The following is a 20,855-nucleotide window of genomic DNA, read 5'->3' as shown; positions in this document are numbered from 1 at the left end:
AGAAAAGAAGATGTCACTATTTTCAGATGATGTGATATTATAGACGAAAAACCCTAAAAACACCACCAAAATTTGTTTGAATTAATAAATGAACTCAGTGAAGTTGCAGGATACAAGATCAATGTACAAAAATGTGGTGTGTTTCTATACACTAATGATAAACTATCAGGGAAATTACTAAAACAATCCCATTTACAATACCATCAAAAGGATAAAATATCTAGGAATAAATATATCCAAGGAGGTGAAAGATCTGTGCCCTGAAACTAGAAGACAATGATGAAATAAATCGAAGACACAAATAAATGAAACGTAGTCCATGTTCATGGTTTGGAAGGGTTAATATTATTATAATGTCCATACCACTCAAAGCAATCTATAGATTCAATGCAATTCCTATCAAGATTCCAATAACGTTTTTCACAGAAATAGAATAACCATCCCTAAAATTTGTTTGGAAACACAAAAGAATCCAAAAAGTGAAAGTAATCTTGAGAAAGAAGAACAAAGCTGGAGGCATCATACTTCTTGGTTTCAAACTATATTACAAAGTTACCAACTATGGTGTTGGCATAATAGCAAACAAATAGCTCAACAGAACAGAATAGAGAGTCTAGAAATAAACTCATGCAGATAAGGTCAGATAGTGTATGACAAAGAAGCCAAGAATATACAGTGGGGAGAGGACAGTCTCTTCAATAAATGGTGTTGAGAATACTGGACAGCCACATGCAGAAGAATGAATCTAGACCACCATCTACACCACATACCAAAACTAACACAGAATGGATTAAAGAGTTGAATGTAAGACCTGAAACTGAAAAGATAGGGGATAAACTCTTTGACATTGGTCTTAGCAATTATTTTTTAGATTTGACACCAAAAGCAAAGGCAACACAGGCAAAACTAAACAAGTGGGACTGCATTAAACTGAAAACTTCTGCATAACAAAGGAAACTGTCAACAAACTGAAAAGGCAACCTATTGAATAGGAGAAAATATTTGCAAATCATTTATCTGATAAGGGGTAAATACCTTAAAAACTCATACAAGTCAACAACAACAACAAAATCACAATAAGATATTAATTCACACTTGTTAAAACAGCTGTCAACAAAATGAAAAAAAAAAAGAAGTGTTGGTGAGGATGTAGAGAAGGGGAACATTTCTGCACTGTTAGTGGGAATGTAGAATGGTGCAGCCACTATGGGAACAGTATGATTTCTCAAGTAATTAATAGAACTACCATATAATCCAGCAATTTCTACTTCTGGGTATTTATCTGAAAGAAAGGAAAACACTAACTCGAAAAGATATATGTACCCCATGTTCTTTGCTACATTATTTATAAGAGACAAGATATGGAAGCAATCTTAAGTGTCCATTGCTGGATGAGTGCAGAAGGAAAATGTAACACACACACACACACACACACACACACGCACATGAACTATTCAGCCAAAAGAAGAAGGAAATATTGCCATTTGTGATGACATGAGTGGACTTTGAGGGTATTATGCTAAGTGAAATAAAATGGACAAAGAAAAATACCATATGAGCTATATTTGTAATCTGAATATACTGAATTTTTAGATAAAGAGAATAGGATGGTGGTTGCTAGAGGCAAGGCACAGGGGTAGCAGAAATGCGCAAAGGGAATAAAAATGTACAATCTTCCCAGAATAAAATAGTTAAATTATGGGGATGTAATGTGCAGCATGGTCACTCTAGTTGTTAATACTGTATTGTATATTTGAAAGTTGTTAAGAGAGTGGATCTTAAAAGTTTTTCTCAAAAGGAAAAAAATATTTGTAACTATGTGTGGTGATGGATTTAACTAGAAATGTGTTTGTAATTATTTCACAATATATACAAATATCAAATCATGTTGCATACTTAAAACTAAGATAAAATTATATGTCAAGTATATTTCAATCTATCAATCAATATTTTCATGATAATTGTTTTACACATTGAAGTCTGTTTCATAGTGATGATGGGATCTTCTTTAAGGGTTTTGAAAATTCATTCAGGACTTATGCCTAGAATTAATATTGAGACTTATTTGTATCATGACATTTTTTATTCATGTGTTGTCCAGTTTAAGTATCATATACCTTTACAACCAACTGCAGATATGTAAAGAAAATGGCAGAGGAAACATCTCCAGAAATAAAATACAGTACCTTGTTGAATTGAATGTCATTTTGGTACATGGGATGGCTTTAGAAAATTCCACAGTGTCTTTTCTTCCCTCCAAAATGTTGAGTCTAATTCTTTTCCCCTTGAGTATGCTAGACTTAGACACTCCCTCCTAGAGACCAGATATGGTTAAAGGGACAATGTGTGACTAGTTCATAAATGGTATGAGGGTTCCATCTCTCAGATCATGAGCTCTGGAGAAAGTTAGCTGCTGTTCAAGTAGACTATGAAGATGACCATGTGGTAAGGTATTGAGGCTTCCTGCCAAAAACCTGATGAGTGGGCCATCTTGAAGGCAGATCCTCTAGCCCAGCCAAGCCATCAGGTGACTGTAGCCGAGGTCAACATTCTGACTACAACACAAAAAGTGTCTGGCTCAGAAGTAGCTATCTAAGCACTCCCAAATTCCTGACCCATAGAAACTTGGAGATGATAAAAGTTTGTTGTTTTAAGAAAATGTATTTTGAGGGAATTTGTTCCACCGAAATAAATAATACATTCTGGTTTTACCAAATGTTTTAGTTCAGATAAAAATTACATTAGAGAAATTTATGTTCATACACATGCATATTTAACATTAAATAGCAAAAAGTAAAGAATTTTTAATATTCAAAACCATGTTTTTGATCCTGCTTAGAATTGTCTACTTTGAAGAGAAAAGAGTATCTCTGAAGCCTCTGCTTTACATACAGGGTAAGGCAAATATTTGAATTATTGTGTCCCCATTTTTGTTGTTGTTTAAGAGACAGTAATTTCAGAATTAAAAAGTAGGTCAAGGTATGAATGAAACTTACAAGAACATTTTGGAGGAGGTTCCCAGTGTTTACCGGAACATCTTGCTTTATTTCCAGCAGTTGGATAAAGGCCCTTTTTACAGTAATATGTGATTTCATTTCCAGTTCTGTATTGGATGGCTTTTGGTGTGTAGTCACCATTTGGAATATGAGGAGGACCACATACTACTTCTGAAAAAAAAATAAGGACATGTGGATAATGTTTAAATCACCACCCATTAAAATAATCATGTACATAAAAATAAAGGAAGCTGGATGTTATTTTTTTTATCCATGTAACAGCACAAAAGGGATTAAAATAGTCTCATATTCTTCCCACCATATCACTCATGTCCCACCACTATATCTCTCATCTGATATATCTGTGCCCCTTGGACTTCTCTCTCTCTCTCTCTTTTATGATTTTATTTATTTGAGAATGACAGAGTAAGAGAGAGAAAGCATGAGAGAGGGGAGGGTCAGAGGGAGAAGCAGATTCCCTGCTGCATGGGGAGCTCGACTTAGGACTCCATCATGGGACTCCAGGATCATGACCTGAGCCAAAGGAGATGGTTAACCAACTGAGCCATGCAGACTCTTGAAACCTCTTTCTCCAAGTCCTCACATACATCATGATATTTCATATGTGGCAATAAATTCATGACATATCACTTCGACTATTCTTTCCAACTGTTCTTCAACTACCTTGACATCTGTGGTTCTCATTCAGACTCTTTAAAAATATTCCAGGACTCTCCTTTCCAGACACTTAGTAGGACTTAGTAGGACTGCATATCTCTACCCATTTGAAATAGACATGGCCCTATGATTTGCATAGGACAATGAAATAAATGTAAAGTATCGTGTTTTCCTTCAGGGAGGAAGTTTAAAAAGCCATTCTGTGATTTTTTTTTAAAATGTTCTCTTCTCCATAGCTGCAGTGATTAGGGAAAGCCATTGAAAGTTGATGTCTTTATCCCTTGGTTCTTACAGTGAATATAATGAACAGAATCCCTTCAGACCTACATTGGAAGTGAGCATAAATAGGAAATTAACTTATGTCAAAATAAAGTTGGATTCAGATTCTGAGGTCTTACTTTAAAGTAGGTAACTTCATTGAAACCTGGAATGATGATTTAGTCTAATGTTCATTGACACCTGGAATGATGATTTATTCTAATATTTAAACAGGACAAGGGGACTCATCCAAAATAAGTGGTTTATAAATTATATTTGATGACTGGATAGGTAACTTAAGTATTTAATATTTTGGTGGGGCTCTGGAAGTAAAACATGTGACAAAAGTTAATGCCAGAGGACTTGTGCACCCATGTTCTTTGTGTAGGAACCATGAATGCCATGAAGACAAACAGCTGGACCTACACACCAACAGCTGAACATGGATCTAATGTGAATGATTATTGTTCTGTGTTCATTAACCTCTTCATAAAATATTTTCTAAATAATGCCTGAAAATGGAGGTCGCTCAATTGTAGGAGGGTATATTTTCCAAGGAGCTGTTTGTGAATTCAATCATTTTTTTTTTCTTGCGGGGGAAGGGGTTCCTGGCTGGTTCAGTCAGCAGAGCATGTGATACTTGATCTCAGGGTTGTGAGTTCAAGCCCCATATTGGGTGTAGAACTTACTTAAAATTAGAAAAAGTCAACTAAAAATTTTTTTAAAGAATAAAATCAACTCAAAAGCCAACTCTAGTTTTTGCAGAAGAGGATCATTGAACAAGGTGTACATATAATTATGAATCATATGATTAAAAGTTCAGAGGGCTCTTAAGAGTTCAACTCTTCTTACCATCTCCCCACCCACCCTGGCCCACAGTATGACCATATATGTAAAACTCACCCTTTTAGAAAGGCACTCGACCTCTGAATTTATGTTACTTGTTTCAGTCACTGCTGCAGCTCTCAACAGAAGTTGACTCACTCTTTTCCATAAATGTGTGCAAATATCTCAACACAGTTGTTACCGTGCTATAGCTGTATCTTCTTGCTATTCTTCTCATGATATGATTTCTTTTTTTAAAAATATTTTATTTATTTGACAGAGAGAAATCACAACTAGGCAGAGAGGCAGGCAGAGAGAGAGGAGGAAGCAGGCTCCATGCGGAGCAGAGAGCCTGATGCGGGGCTTGATCCCAGGACCCTGGGATCATGACCTGAGCCGAAGGCAAAGGCTTTAACCCACTGAGCCACCCAGGCGCCCCATTATATGATTTCTTAAACTCAACTATCTACATTCTCTCGTTGAGGTCATAGTTTTGAAACCACCTCTTTTAAAATGAGGTAGGCTAAGCAGAACACAATATTCCAGACATAACTTTTGGTGGGCACTAAACACAGTTGAGAAGGATTCTAGCTCTGTAAAACATTCTTCCATTCTGAAGCCTAAAAGAGTTTTTGTTTTTGTTTTTTTTCCCCCCAGTATCATCACTGTTGATTCATATTAGGTCTATGGATAATGAAATCTCCAGTTACTCCCACTTAATGCCATTTTGTCAATGGAGGTTTTCCTCATCTGGTATTAATAAAATTTACTTTTTAAAGCAAAATTCTGGGGTTTACAAGAACAATCTGGGAGGTGTATATAGCCGGGAATTAGGAAGCCCATTACAACACTGGCTGTGCTCTAGACTTGCTTTTTGACCACAGACCAACTACTTAATGAGCTATTGAATGTCTCTCATCGTTTTCTCTCTGTCTTGAGAATGAGAGAATTATACTAATTGATCTCAAAATGGGCACTGCACACAAAATGTTAAGTATATTGTCTTTATAATAGTTGATTTCTGTAAACATTAATACTCCACTGTAAGAAAAAAAAAACTGCTTAACTATAAGGAGTATATGCATGAAAACAACTTACAAACTCTACGGCAAAATGTATAGAAAAAATATAACATCACCTTTACATGAAGGACTTGGAGTCCACCCCAATTTAGTACATACAGCATCTCCTCTATCACTGTATTCATAACCACTGTTACATTTATATAGAAGTCGTTCATTTTCCTTGTAAACTTGCTTTGGAGAAGAAGAATATCCATCTGCAATTTCTGGCTTTTGGCAGGAAATTTCTAAATAGAAGGGATTAAGTTCCAAAATGTTTGTTATATATTAAATGATCTTGTCAAAGACATAGTTATATTTAGACACAAATTCTGTTTCCATTAGGCAAATCAGGCAACCAATCAAAATTTCTAACATCATTGAAAAGTAACAGACTTGTTTTTTGTGGCATCACTATCCATTCAAATTTTCTGTCTAAAAAACCCCCCAAAAACCAAAAACCAAAAACCAAAAACTGGCCATCATCTTTGACCCCATCTTCTCTCAAATATTTTCCTCTGGGATTATAGCAACAATAACTCATTTCCCAAATCCAATTTTCCCATCTTTCTAATCTGTTTTCCTGTTTGTAACTTAATGGCCTTTTTCTTGTCCCTTCATTGTTCCATTTAAAATCCTCCATTGGTTCCTTGTGGGAGGTTGGGGGAACAGGTGGTGGGTAATAGGGAGGACACGTTTTGCATGGAGCACTGGGTGTTGTGCAAAAACAATGAATACTGTTACGCTGAAAAAATAAATAAATTAAAAAAAATTAAAAAAAAAATCCTCCATTGGTTCCCAATTCAGTCTGAGTAAAAGCCAAACTTTTCAGCATGACATGGAGCACTCTAGAACCGTCTACTGGCCTATCTTCAGTTCCATCACTGACTTATCCCTACTTGCATCCTACATGTCCCCCAAGCACGTGAGTACAGTGGAGACTCATATTCACAAAAGGGTCCTTGTATTTGTACTTTCCTCTCTGTGTGTTCCCATGACTGGTATGCTTTCCCCTTCCTCAACTTCATTTGAATAATATACCTCAGTTATTCCAGGAAAGTTTCACTAACCACAGAAGTTAAGTTTTAAGAAGGAAACCCTATCTGCGAACCTCTAGAACATATAGTCCTTGCTGTGCTGAATATAAATAGGTTTACCACTGATTTGAGGAACTAGTTTTGTTAGAAAGAGTTTTGAAGAAGAGGATGCTTTTCTCTGCATCTCACGGTTGGAAGCTAGACTAAGACAGTGAAAATACTCAAGAGATTTTAGATAATGTTAAAAAATAAATATGGCAGAAATTTCTTTTGCACAAATACTGGTAAAATGAAATATGGCACTTTTGAATAAATTGACCATAATGTTTCATTACAAAAGCCCCAGTCATCAAACTGATCATGATGTAACTGTTAGCAGTATCATAACTAAAGAAATCGTGACTTACAGTTTACTTTTTTTAAAACTTTTTTTAAAAGGCAAAGATTTATTTAGTGGATGCAATTCAGTTCCACATACTTATCTAAACCCGCAGTGTATATATAAACCAGGACCTTTTTCTAGAAGTATTATTCAAGCACGGAAAGTCATTGAGATTCCTCAGTGGAAATAAATAATGATTTTTTCACTTTTCAGATTAAAAGAAAGTCTATTCTATAAGCCAATATAAAAAATTGCTGACCAGTAGGACCATATTAAATTCTATTAATATTATTAATTAATATTAAAAATTGCCCTCCCGTACTTGTGCAGATCACTCTTCTATTTGAGACATGAAAACCAATCATAATTTAATTATGGTTAAGACCACGGACTTTGGTTTCAGATGATCAAGGTTTGACTCTTAACTCTGCCATTTATGCCATGATAACCTTGGTCATGGATTTAACTTTTTTGCACCACAGTTTCCTTGATTATAAAACAGAGTATAGTGCATAAATCACAGACATTTTGAAAATAACATGGAATGATATATGTAAAGAACTTGGATCAATTACTGGCAAATAGTAAGTGCTCAATAAATATTAGGTATTAGTGTTATTCATATTCTTAAGGATGCACAATATTTGAGAATGCATATTTTCATGACAAAAACTAAAATCAATCCCATGAACAGTAAATGTATCTTACCCACACATTTTGGTGTTTCTCCACTCCAAACACCATTTGCTGAGCAATGGATTTCTGCAGGCCCATCAAGCTTGAAGCCCGAGTTACAGTGAAAATGTACTACTTGTCCAAAAGTATAGTCTTGGTCTTGTTCTAACGCAGTACTGGTAAGTCTCCCATTCTCTGGTTCTGTCACTGGTAAACACTTAACAACTGAAAAAATAAATACAATTTTTCCTAATAGAATTTAACAACTTTACTATGAAATGTATGCATATATTCACATAGATGGATAAAATCATCAGCAAAGTAAGATTGGGGAAATTACTTAATATTTTTTAAAGAAGCATTTGATAAAACTGTTGGATATAAAGGCTAGTAAATTAAAAAAAACAATAAGCTTCTCTCTCATTCTTTTCTGTGAGAATGGACAAAGAAAATTACTTCTTGGAATGACAGTTCACATTGTTATAGTTAACAAACAAGTGTTTCTTAATAATTGAAAAATATAAAGCTTGGGATAATTAAACAAAAATTTTCATTTAATCTCCAGAATAATATAATGCTGTATTCCTAAAAGGTATAGAAGCAAATTTTCTGGTTCTATTTACTTCAATAGACAAATAGTACTTAATTTTACTTCCTTTTCCATGTCAGTGCTCAAAGTAATTTGAGTAATCCTTTTGATTTTATGTAATATTTTCCAATATCTTTTAGGTTATGCCATTTTAACTTGATTTTATAGTGGGATCATCCAGGGTAGAAATTGGTTGAATTTGGAAATAGAAATTCTGTGGTTATCTCCCTGTCTCCCTGCCCAATTATCCAAGAGATACTGATTTAGTAGATTTTTAGTAACCAAAATTTTCAGCTTTAAATAAACACCTCAGGTGATTCCAGCTTAGAAATTTTTTAAAGCATTTAGATCTTCATTCCACATTTCCATAGATGAAAGATCTTTCATTCTCTTCATTAGATAGCAGGATTTTTGAGTGACCCCATTTCTTCTTCTTCCTCCTTTCCCTCCTCCTCTCCCTCCCCCTCTCCACTTCTTCCTCCCTTCTTATCTCCTTTCCTCTGTTACTCCTCCTTTCCTTTCCCTCTTGACTTATTCCTCAGCATGGAACTAAGAAAGACTATTCTGACTCATTCTCTTATTTCCATGATGACTGGAGACTGGGATTACTAGCTCAAAATTTGGAAACAGGATCTACATTTTCTCATTCTCACTCTTTGATTTATGAGTCACTAAGAAAAAGCAGAGCTCTCCCTTACTTCCGGTCTCTTTTCAATAAGACTAAGACCACAGGAAAGTCTTCCTTGTCACACAAGAGGGGAGAAATGTCTAAATCATGTTCTTCACTTCAGCTGTTACCAGAGATCCTTGCATTTGTGTGGTTATTGGGTGAGAAAGTCTTCATTAATAAAGCTGAAATTCTGATACTTGTGTTTTTTTCTAGTGGTTAGAATCCAAAAGGAAAAGAAAATAGGTTTTAGATTCCCTAACTCAAATACTTAGACTATTAGATCAGATGAGTCTGTATTCTTATTTGGTTAATGAAACACAAAATAATGCCTAGGTATCCATTCTATACTATATTAGAAGCAACAAAAATACTTTAAGTAAAAAATATTTAATTACAAATTTTAAGGACATTTTAATGTAAGACATCTCAAAAAACCTTTGCTATTTGAATATATTGATAAATCAATTTTACGTATACCTTCACAAAGAGGAATATCATTGGACCATCCATCTGGTTCACACTCACGGAAATTAATCCTACCTAGCAACTGATACCTGAAAATCAAAATAACAGAGTGGTGAGCTAATGTGTACTTATATGCAATTTTGATACCATTCTGAATGTCCAGAAACTCCATTTCAGAGAAAATTAACAGCATATGCATTTCCTTCTTTCCTTCTTTCCTTCCTTCCTTTTTCCTTCCTTCCTTCCTCCCTTCCATCTTCCCTCTCTCCCTCCCCTCCTCTTTCTTTTCCTTTTCTTTCTTTTTTTCTCTTTCTTGTTCTTAAATTTCTTTCTCTCTTTCTTAAGCTTCTTTTTTCACTTAAGAAAGGCCCTCAAGTCCTCAGGCACATGGACTTGGAATAATCATAATCCTTGGTTCATAACACAAACTCATTATGATTCTGTGCACAATATCCTTTTTTCTTTTCACTGAGTCAGTTAATTAGTTACCCTGAACAATGTTATAACCTCCTTGAACCCAAACCAAAAACCAGAAACATGGTAGTAATCAAGAGCTAACAGTATGTTACCCTTCCTCCGGTTTTGTTCTATACTTCTACCCTCCACAATTATGATATTTGTGAAATATTTTGGACTTTTAACATAACCAAGAATAGCACTAGCCCAAATTTCTTAGCATGTGGTTTCTTTTTTATTTTAAAATTTTTATTATTTTTAATTAATTAACTTTTTCCCGAGTGTAAGTCATCGAGACAAGTCTGTATATATAACCCATTCAATGTCAAATTTATCTAGCTGTGGTAACACATTAAGCCCATCCTTAAAAATCTAAAGTGCTTTACTTGAATGAGATATCCTTGGGACAGATGCAAAACGTACAATCATTACCAGATGCTTTAGATCAAGGTAAAACATCCTTCTTAATATTACAGTGAACAGCCAGAGGTAAAAAGCTTTATCTCAAAAACAAAATAATGGACAGCATTTTGATAAACCCAAGAGAGATAATTTTGAGAACAGAATTTTCATAAACTTCTAGATAATTATACCTAGACAATTATTTCCTGCATATTTATCTGCATATAAGGATTGTTTCACCCATTACACAAGAAAAGGAAAACTTTCTCCCTCAAAAAATAAGCTTTATTTGAATGTTATTGATTTGTTCCTAACTTTCTAAAGGAAGAAAACATTTCAGTAGATTCAATGAGATTCATAGAACTTGAAATCAAACATTTACTCTACAACTTTGATATATAAAGGAAAAACAATTGGCTATTAAAATTCTTTCTCTGTCTCCTCTCCTTGTAACCCCTTCCAACATGGAAAGTATATTTCCTACTTAACATTTTCCATCTACACCGGAAACCCACCCATTTCCCCAAAGCTCTTTCAGGAATTCTGCAAAATGCTACACAAAACTGCCCACAGCCCATATATATATATATATATATAGATATATAGATATATAGATATAGATATAGATATAGATATAGATATATCTATATACATAGGGAAAGAGGGAAGAAAAAGAGATTGTCCAAATGTGGTTGGGGAAAAGTAATAGCTCACGTTTCTGCAACCCCAGCCAGACAAAATACCAGAAAAACTTTTTGTAGAATGCTTCCTTAAAACTACCCACTTCTAGGATACTGAAACTGGATATCCATGTTGAATATCCTGAAAAGTGGCTAGTATTCAGCTAAATTGGTATTCAGAAGAGAAAACTGGATGAGGAAAGGGATCAAAAGAGGGTCAGTTGACTGGCAGAACAATAGGCACAGTAAAGTCATTCTACACTGATTGCACAGCTGGGTCAAAGGAGTTACAGTCCTTCAGACAGGTAAAATCATCCCTCAGAAATATAAAAATAGCAGGGGCGCCTGGGTGGCTCAGTGGGCTAAAGCCTCTGCTTTCGGCCATGATCCCAGCGTTCTGGGATCGAGCCCCGCATCGGGCTCTCTGCTCCGCGGAGAGCCTGCTTCCTCCTCTCTCTCTGACTGTCTCCCTGCCTACTTGTGATTTCTGTCTGTCACATAAATAAATAAAATCTTAAAAAAAAAGAAATATAAAAATAGCATAAAATAATGATGCCTGCTTATTTGTAAGGTCCAAGAACTTTTAATTCACTGATGAATATCTAGTCCTTTTTGAAGGCCCAAGGTGAATGGTGGAGATTGTTACTCTTAGAGAGTCTTTAGCAGAGTTTACCCATAATTTACACAAGCAGAAGGAAGCAAAGATGAATTAAGCAGAGCCAGAGTCAGAGGTTAATATGTGGAAAATTTCTTTTATCAAATTATAAATATTTTTTATTACTGAGATTTAGGGAATCTAGTAGAAGGAGTCTATGAGTTTTGATCCTTTTTTTTTGAAGATTTTATTTATTTACCAGAAAGAGAGGGAGGAAGAGAGAAATAGAGAGTGTGAGAACACAAGCAGGGTCTATGGTAGGCAGAGGGGGAAGCTGGCTCCTTGCTGAACAGGGAGTCCCACTTGGGGCTCGATCCCAGGACCATGGGATCATGACCTAAGCGGGTAGGTAGACGCTTAACCAACTGAACCACCCAGGTGTCCCGAGTTTTGATCCCTTTTGCCAGGTCAAATGTGGAACCTAAAGGGGTATTTCAGAGATGAAGAGTGAGGCAATTGGAAATCTATTTCGTCATGTGTAATTAAAGCCAGCAGTAATAATTGAAAGTTGGGCTAAAAAAATCTTGGAAATATTTCCCTCAGGTAGTGGCCAAGGAGAGCCTAATTCACAAGAACTAAGACTTATTGGGTAACAATATCTTAGGCACTCTTCAAAGGGCTTCAGTGTGTGTCATATTTATTTCTTCCACCAGTCCTATGATGCCCCTGCTGTGTTTCTATTTCTAGAATTGAGGAAATGGGAGTTAAGGGTCATTAAAATGATAATACAGTCAGTGAGTTGTGGAGTTTTTGGAATGCAGGCTTACTCCAAAGCCTAAGGTTTAAAATATTTTATTGCTTCAAATCAAGAAATAAATGAAAATAATTAGAATGAATTTGTAATTTCCTTCTTAGAAAATGTATTTATTTATTTGAGAGCGAGATCAAGTGAGCAAAAAGAAGGAGCAGAGAGGGAATGAGAAGCAGACTTCCTGCTGAGCAGGGAGCCCCACACTGGGCTCAATCCCAGGAACCTGGGAGCATGACCTGAACTGAAGGCAGACCCTCACGTAATTGAATAAGCCACACAGGAGGCCTCAATTTGTAATTTCTTGATCCTTTTTATATTTATGTATCATAAAATTGTAATGATATTGTTTTTCTCATGTATGAAACTTTCTTCAAAACAATTTTTTACCTGCCTGGGAATAACAGAAATAAAGAACACTGAAGAGGTATCATAGTGTTGAGATTAGTCATGAACATCCAGTATGTGGTTAGAGAACAGAGAGTCGATGACTATGAATGTAGTAGCATTTTTGTTCCATGTGACAAGAATAATTTGCAGACCATGGAGACTTAAAGGATGGTAGTTACTATTATATCAGTGTAAAATATTTGCTTCTTCTAAATTTTATAAGTTTTTATCAAAGGAGGTGCTGTGTAATCTGATTTTGTTATCATTCCCTCTGTCCAGGACATATTGAACTCCCATATACTCTGCACATAATAGAATGTAGTCAGGACTTGTTGGAATAAACTCTTATCTATATGCATATTATTTTCTAGCCCTCTTATAACTACACTCAACCTGAGTAATTATAATTCATTTAAATTTTTCAATGTTGAGCAGGTAACTTGGTATCCAAATATAATCATTTCCATTATAGTTTAATTTTTCAGACTACTTGTATGGTACTTATAAAAATGTTCACAGAAAAATAAAGTAACCTTAAAAGTACAGTAGTACAGTTTCTATTTGCTACCTAAATTATAATTGTTTCAATTATAAACCTTTTTAAATATTGACTACATACCCCTCATCACATGTGTAAACAACCTTTGCACCATATACAAACTCTTCTCCTCTTTCGAGTTGGAAAGAACCAAAAGGAGTATCTCCAGGATGTCCACAGGGCCTTTCTAAAATGAAAAAAATAATGATATTATTACATAACATGGGAAAACACATTTTATTAGGAGTTCAAGAAAAATGACATTTGATATTATAACAGTGGACATAATTGAAGACGTGCAAAAGTGAAAAATGTCAATTACCATTTTAAAATTAAACTTACCTGTATGGTTGCTTTTTTTAATTTTAGAAGATTATAACACCTTATTAAGAATAATGATGGTATATGATTTTGTATTTAAATGACAGTTGTGATATAATTCAGCTAATACTGCTACAATATCAAACACTCAGGATTTTCATAACTAAAGTTTTTTCAAATTTCACAAATGTATGAATTATTTACCCCGACATATCCTCAATGGATTAAGAGACTCCCATTCTCCATTCTTGCATTCCATTATAATAGCTCCAAGAGTTCTAAATCCAGGTTGGCATTTATACATAGCCCGAGTGCCCTCTGGATATGTTTGTGCAGTCCAGACACCTGACAACACTTCAGTTTGTTTTCTTGGAGGGGGTTCTTTGCAATCTATAAACCATAAAAACAAAGTAAGTGCTTAAAGTGTTTATTTAAACTTACAATATGTTTAAGTTATTTTTCCTTTTAAAAATACCTATGGTGTTACAGGTCCATCCAAAATTATGTCTTAAAATATATAACATATATTTTTTTACCTTACAGAAATTGAATCAATGTAAGTTTGTAAAAATAGCTTTCCATAGAAATTGTTTTCCTTCTCTACATTTTTAATCAAAATATTCTATTTAATATTTTATCACTACATTAGACATAAAAATAAATTGAGAAGCTGCAAGTGCATGCCACTTCATGAAGATTATGCAATAATAGAGACATCCACTGTAGAAAGCTAAAAGTGACTTATCCTTTGGGAATGCAAGTCCAACACATACAAAAGTCATCAAAGGTGAGATTATTGGCAATATCTGCCTGCTGAAATTTATGTACACAAATGGAAAGTTTTAAAATGAACATAAGGAAACATTTGCTACCTCTGACCTCATAGCCAGGGAGTTTGGGGGAGATCGTGTATATATTATTCTTATTGCTGCAGTGCATTCTACTATTCATTCATTGATTTGGAAAATATGTACTAGGCACTATTCTAAATTCTGAAGATAAAACAATAAATTTTAAAAGAGACAAAGTACCTGTTTTCAAGTTCTTCCATTCTACTAGGGAAGTTAGTTATTAAATAAGTAAATAAATAAATGTATAATATACATTGCAAGTAGATAAATTCTATTTAGAAAAATAAAGCATGGCAAGATGATACAAACTTGAATGGGAACATTCCAAGTACGATGGAATACGATGGAACAGAACAACATTCCTACTGCAAATTGGAAAAACAACAAACTCGTGTGTGTGTGTGTGTGTGTGTGTGTGTGTGTGTTGAAAGGAACTGGAAATTGTGAGGAGAAAAGGGATTAAATGAACTAAACCAAAGTGGGAAGAGCCTGTTTTATGCAAACATATAGTTTTTGGCCATTTCTTAACTGGTCATGTTTGCCAGGCTTTGCCTGAACAGAGGAATGTGATAGGAAAAGAAAAGTGAGACAAACTTTTGGAAGCATGTCTAGCATGAAAAATTCTGAATCCCTGCAGAATGAGGGTGCTCTGCTGGAGCATAAGTTGTTTCTTAAGAGTGGAATGGAAGTTTCTATAGTCTCATAGAAAAAGTCCTGGTAAGAAAATGATCTTACTTCAAATACACAACTGAATCCTCATCAAAACAGTTGACATATTTCAGAGTCACTCAGAGTGAGATTTAAGAGCAGAGATCAAAACATCAGAAAAGCAGAATGAATCTCTCAGAGTGTTCTGGATGGTGGAAGAGGAAACCAACCAGGTACTTGATAAAAACCCAAGAAGGTCTCTACCTTGAGACTTTTGAAACCAGAAGTGGACTAACTCAAAAAAGAAGTGCAACCCAGACCCATCTGAGTTCACTTCTTGATTAGATCAAGAAAGAGTAAACACTTGTCAATGGGAGATAAATAATATAAACATTATCATTACATTTATTTTATATAAAATGTATAGCTTTGTATAAAAATTAAAAGACACCTAAAGAAGAAAAAAAAATATGATCAAGAAATGAAGCAAAAATAAATGGCTCAGGAGCGCCTGGGTGGCGCAGTGGGTTAAAGCCTCTGCCTTGGGCTCCGGTCGTGATCCCAGGGTCCTGGGATCGAGCCTCGCATCGGGCTCTCTGCTTAGCAGGGATCCTGCTTTCTCTTCTCTCTCTGCCTGCCTGCTTGTGATCTCTGTCTGTCAAATAAATAAATAAAATATTAAAAAACATAAATGGCTCATAGGAGCAGACATTCAGATCCAGATGTTGGAATTAGTGTCAAGTTTCTTTAAAATAGCTGTTTTAGGTATGTTAAAGGAAATACAGGAAAATAATAGATGAAAGGAGTAAAAAGATAAAGATATCCAAAAGAAAATTGATGCTCTAAAAATAATCATGTGTTATACTAAAATTACAAAATAAATATCCAAAATAAGGATACATTGGATGGTCTTAAGAATGAAATGGAGATAGCAGAACAAAAACATATTAAATCTGAAGAATATTCATGTAGAACTATCCAAAATGAATCCAGAAAGATAAAAGTGTAGAAAACACCAATAACAAATAAAGAAGAGTTCAAGAAATGTGTGGAGCAGAGTCCAGTGATAGGTGTACGTCTAAATAAAATTCCAAAACTAGAGAAAAAACAGAAATATTTGAAGAAAGAATTGCTCAAAGATTTCTAAAATTGATGGAAAAAAATCAAATCTCAGATTCAAAAGCTCAAAAACAGAACAAAACAAGAAAAACAAACAAACAAAACAAATAACCCACAACAAATCAAAAGGCAAATACGAAGAAAAACTATACAGAGGCTTTGCAGAAAACCAAAGATAAAGGCAAAATCTTTTTTTTTAAAGATTTTATTTATTTATTTGACAGACAGAGATCACAAGTAGGCTGAGAGGCAGGCAGAGAGAGAGAGAGGAAGAAGCAGGCTCCCTGCTGAGCAGAAAGCCTGATGTGGGGCTCAATCCCAGGACCCTGGGATCATGACCTGAGCCGAAGGCAGAGGTTTTAACCCACTGAGCCACCCAGGTGCCCCAAGATAAAGGCAAAATCTTAAAAACAGACAGAAAAGAACACATATTTCTTTTAGGAGAACAATACAAATAACAGTATATTTGTAACAGTAACAACTGAGGCATGAAGACAATGTTCTGGCATTTCAAAACTGCTGAAAAATAAATGGAACAGAGAACTGAACCCAGGGAAAACATACTGCAAAATGAAGGAGAATAGAAACACATTCTCAAACAAACCAAGAAGAGAGAATTCAACAATAGCAGACTGACACCACAATAAGCCCCACTAAAACTTTCTAGACTGAAGGAGAATGATCCCATAAGTAAACAAAAAAGGGTAATATTAAATGAAGAGAACTGAAGAAAATAAACATATGGATTAATAAAAAGACTACTGATAAATAATAAATATGTTATGTATATTTTAACAAAATTTTTAAAAGACTTCATTTAAAATCAAAAACAATGTCTTAGAGTGTTTGCAAAAAGTTTCAGGAGTATAATACATAAAAATAATAACAAAAATGCCAAGAGATAACAAATGAAATTAAATGGTTTTAATGTTTACATAGTTCAGAATGTAGTGAAAGTATCGATTAAGGGTGAACTGTAGTAATTTGAGTATGCTTATTGTAAAACATTAATATTAAGAGTTATATAGCTAATGGAAATGATATAGTGAGGTAGTAAAGAATATTTGATTAATATTTTTAAAAGGCAGGAAAGGTGGAATAGAAGAACAAAGAAGAGATGATGTAAAAAATAAATAGCAGTGTGTTAGACTTGAGCTTAACTGTATCAGTAATTACAATAAATGTAAATGGATTCACCACTCTAATTAAGGTATAAACACTGACAGGAGAAAAACAGAAAATAAAACTGAAGTATATGCTGATTACTTTTAATAAAATGGAACCTGGGCTCGTGGGTGGCTCTGTTGGTTAAGCATCTGACTTGGATTCAGCCCAGGACCTGATCTCATAGTCCTGGAGACCAGGTCCCTGCTGGGCTTCCTGCTCAGCAGGAGTCTGCCTGGATATTCTCTCCCTTTGTCCCTACCCCTGCTAGGGTTCTCTTTTTCATATAAATAAATAAATCCTTAAAAAATGGGACAGATAATTTAAAAGTAAATGATGAAAACTAATACTCTATGAAAATGTTAACCAAAAAAGAGAGGGTTAATATATAATATCAGGCAAATAGTAATTTAAGGCAGAAAGTATTGCTAGATATAAGAAGGGTATTTCACAATAATAAAAGAACTACTTGAACAGAACAATGAAATAATTCTAAATGTGTATGAACATTTAGAATGATTGCTGGTGTTGGCTCATACCAACTCACAGGAGATAATTATAAACATCTCTTCCCAGTGCAGAATTCAGTGATGTCACATTGATAACTTGAAATTGACCATATCGTGTGTATTAACACATTGAGTGTTGGAAAATTCTACAAATCAAGACTCTTTTTTAAATAGTTGATTGCTATACACTTGCCAGCATACCACTGTACATAAGCTTAGTAATATGTCTTCAAGATATAACAGAAGTAAGAAAAGTAACAAATCCATCTTCATCGCTTGAGATTTAAACACACTTCTCCAAGTATTTGATAGACAAGCAGATGGACAAATAAAGATATTGAATATATGAATATTATTATTTTTTATTTACGAGAAGAAAGAGAGCGAGAGTGAGTGGAAGGGGGAGGGGAGAGAGAAAAAGAATTCTAAGCAAGAATCCTAAGCAAGCTACACGCTCAGCATGGTATCCTATGTGGGGCTCAATCTTATGACCCTGAGATCATGACCTGAGCTGAAATCAAGAGTCAGACACTTAACCAACAGAGCCACCCAGGCACCCCAAATGTATGAACATTATCAACCAAATCAACCTTTTATATACTGATGGAATGCAACCTTCAGCAGCTGCAGCTACAGATTCATTCCAAGTGCCCGGGGAATGTTCACCAAAATAGACTATAAGCAAGACTCATCAAATTTCAAAAGATTGAAATCACTCTAAGAGCACCCCGTACACAGAAAATAACTGGAAAAATCTCATAAGTTTTGAAGTGAAGGAACTCTTCTAACTCACTTTGGGTTAAGAAGAAATCACAATACGTATTAGACTACCACTTGCACTAAACAATATTGAAAATATGATATATATCAAAATCTGTGGGATGAAACTGAAGCAGAATTCCTGAACTTTCCATCCAGGAGCACTGTCCACAAAAGCCTTGCACTGTGACCTCAGGTAGTGCAGGAAGGTGTCTAGCTCTGGACAGATTTTCCGTCCTTCCTCTTAGTGGGTAGAGGAGGCAATCATTCAGGAGGTAGGATATTGCTATTGCCAGGAGATTTCAAAAACCTTGAGTCTTGGTTCGGTTTGTACAGCATGCGACTCTTGATCTCAGAGTCGTAGGTTCGAGCCCTACATTGTGTGGAGAGATTACTTAAAAATAAAATCTTTAGAACAAAACAAAACAAACCTCAACAGTCCCATAACAAAAATGTGTCAAAACCCCCCTCTAGCCTCAGTTTATAGAACTTGTTGGCTTCCCCAGCCATTTCCACAAAACATGCAAGGAGAAGCAACATTGTTATTAATACCTGAAAAAGCTAGGGGGATAAAGGATAATGGTGAAGGATCTAAACAAGTATTTCTCCAATGAGAAAATGCAAGTGATCAGTAAACTGGTGAAAATTGCTCAAACTGAAAATGAAAATGAAAACCATAATAAACCATGAATAAAACAACATGACATTGGTTTAGAAAGTCTAAAAATCCTGGAAATAATGTGGAGCGTTAGGAACTACTGGTCTAAAGGAAAATGGGAACCATCACAAAAGGAAAGAGTTCAGCAACTTGCAGTGAAGTTGAAAATATGCATTGGTTAGTACTTGGTGGTTTTACTCCTACGAATATGTCACTGAGAAACTAACACACATGTCAACCAAGTTTCATGTGTGGTGGTATTTATAGAATATGATTTTTAATAGCTGAAAATGAAAACAACTTTACAGTATCTATCAATAGTTGAGTGGATAAAAACTTATGATGTATTGGTGCAATGGAATAGCACACCAATGCTACAAAATGACATGAAGAGATAAAATAATGATCATGTGCACTGAAAAGGCACATAGGTACATTGATATTATAGGATGATTTCATCTATATAAAATTCAAGAACAAACATATATATTAGGGATGTGTCCATGGGCTGTGAAGCTATTGAAGAAGAACAAAAGTGTAATTACCAAAAATATTAAGAAAAGATTTTCTTCTAGAGGAAAGTTAGGGTTACTGACATAATAGAAAGTCACTGGGATTTTCTGGGATACTGGGAATGTTCTATTTGTTGACATGGGTGAATTGTTATATTTGTAACACAGTATCTTCATATTTTATTCACTCTTACATCTTATATCTCACAGTAAATGTATTAAACTAACAGAATCTACATATAGAATATGATTATTTTGCAAAAATTAACTTACATATAAAGAGATCACAGGATGTTAATAGGAAGCTCATGCCTACTGAGTATAATTGCTAATATTTTTAATACTGCCTGCTGTTTAATTTGGGTATAAGTACCCTTGCTACTACAATGACGACAGGAAGAGCTAAGACGGCAGGGTGGTAGGAGGACCCTAGGCTTGCCTCAACCCTTACACACAGCTACAGAAATATCAAAACATTCTGAACACCAACAAAATCGATCTGCATATTGATAAACTGCACAACTAGGGAGAGAAGGGGCCACATCATGGAAGGTAGGAGTTGCAGAGACTGGATTTAGGGGAGAAATGGATCACAGGTGCTGTGGAGGGGAGCCCTGGTCATGGAGAGAGGCAGGAGAAAGAAAGAGGGAATGAGAGAGAGAGAGGCACAGAGGGGATTGCACAAGGAAAACACATCCCCAAAGACACTGACTGGGAAAATGAGAGGGGCTGATTTTTGTGAGTTTTTACAACCAGTGGGCTCAAAGACTAGAGTTTTAGAAGTCTGCAGCAGGGCCAGTGTTGAGCCC

The 20,855-nt window shown here is 35.0% G+C and overlaps 2 protein-coding genes across 4 annotated transcripts in view; both read right to left on the bottom strand.

The window, feature by feature from the left end:
• Positions 1-20,855, bottom strand: part of EIF2D (eukaryotic translation initiation factor 2D) — a 407,204-nt gene that overhangs the window by 63,066 nt on the left and 323,283 nt on the right. The gene's annotated exons all lie outside the window — the stretch shown is intronic.
• CFH (complement factor H) overlaps positions 1-20,855 on the bottom strand; it is a 72,672-nt gene that overhangs the window by 39,324 nt on the left and 12,493 nt on the right. For all 3 annotated transcript variants that reach the window (XM_045982453.1, XM_045982451.1, XM_045982452.1), the window contains exons 2-7: positions 14,031-14,216; positions 13,587-13,692; positions 9,649-9,725; positions 7,946-8,137; positions 5,896-6,066; positions 2,997-3,167 (exon numbers count right to left, since the gene is read on the bottom strand). In XM_045982453.1, the coding sequence (XP_045838409.1) occupies positions 2,997-3,167; positions 5,896-6,066; positions 7,946-8,137; positions 9,649-9,725; positions 13,587-13,692; positions 14,031-14,216 (903 nt within the window). The remainder of the gene's footprint in view (positions 1-2,996; positions 3,168-5,895; positions 6,067-7,945; positions 8,138-9,648; positions 9,726-13,586; positions 13,693-14,030; positions 14,217-20,855) is intronic.

The sequence above is a fragment of the Meles meles genome, chromosome 17 (genome assembly GCF_922984935.1).
Source record: "Meles meles chromosome 17, mMelMel3.1 paternal haplotype, whole genome shotgun sequence".
Lineage (NCBI taxonomy): Eukaryota > Metazoa > Chordata > Mammalia > Carnivora > Mustelidae > Meles > Meles meles.
Note: the sequence above shows the minus strand (reverse complement) of the source record. Positions and strands in the feature narration are given on the sequence as shown.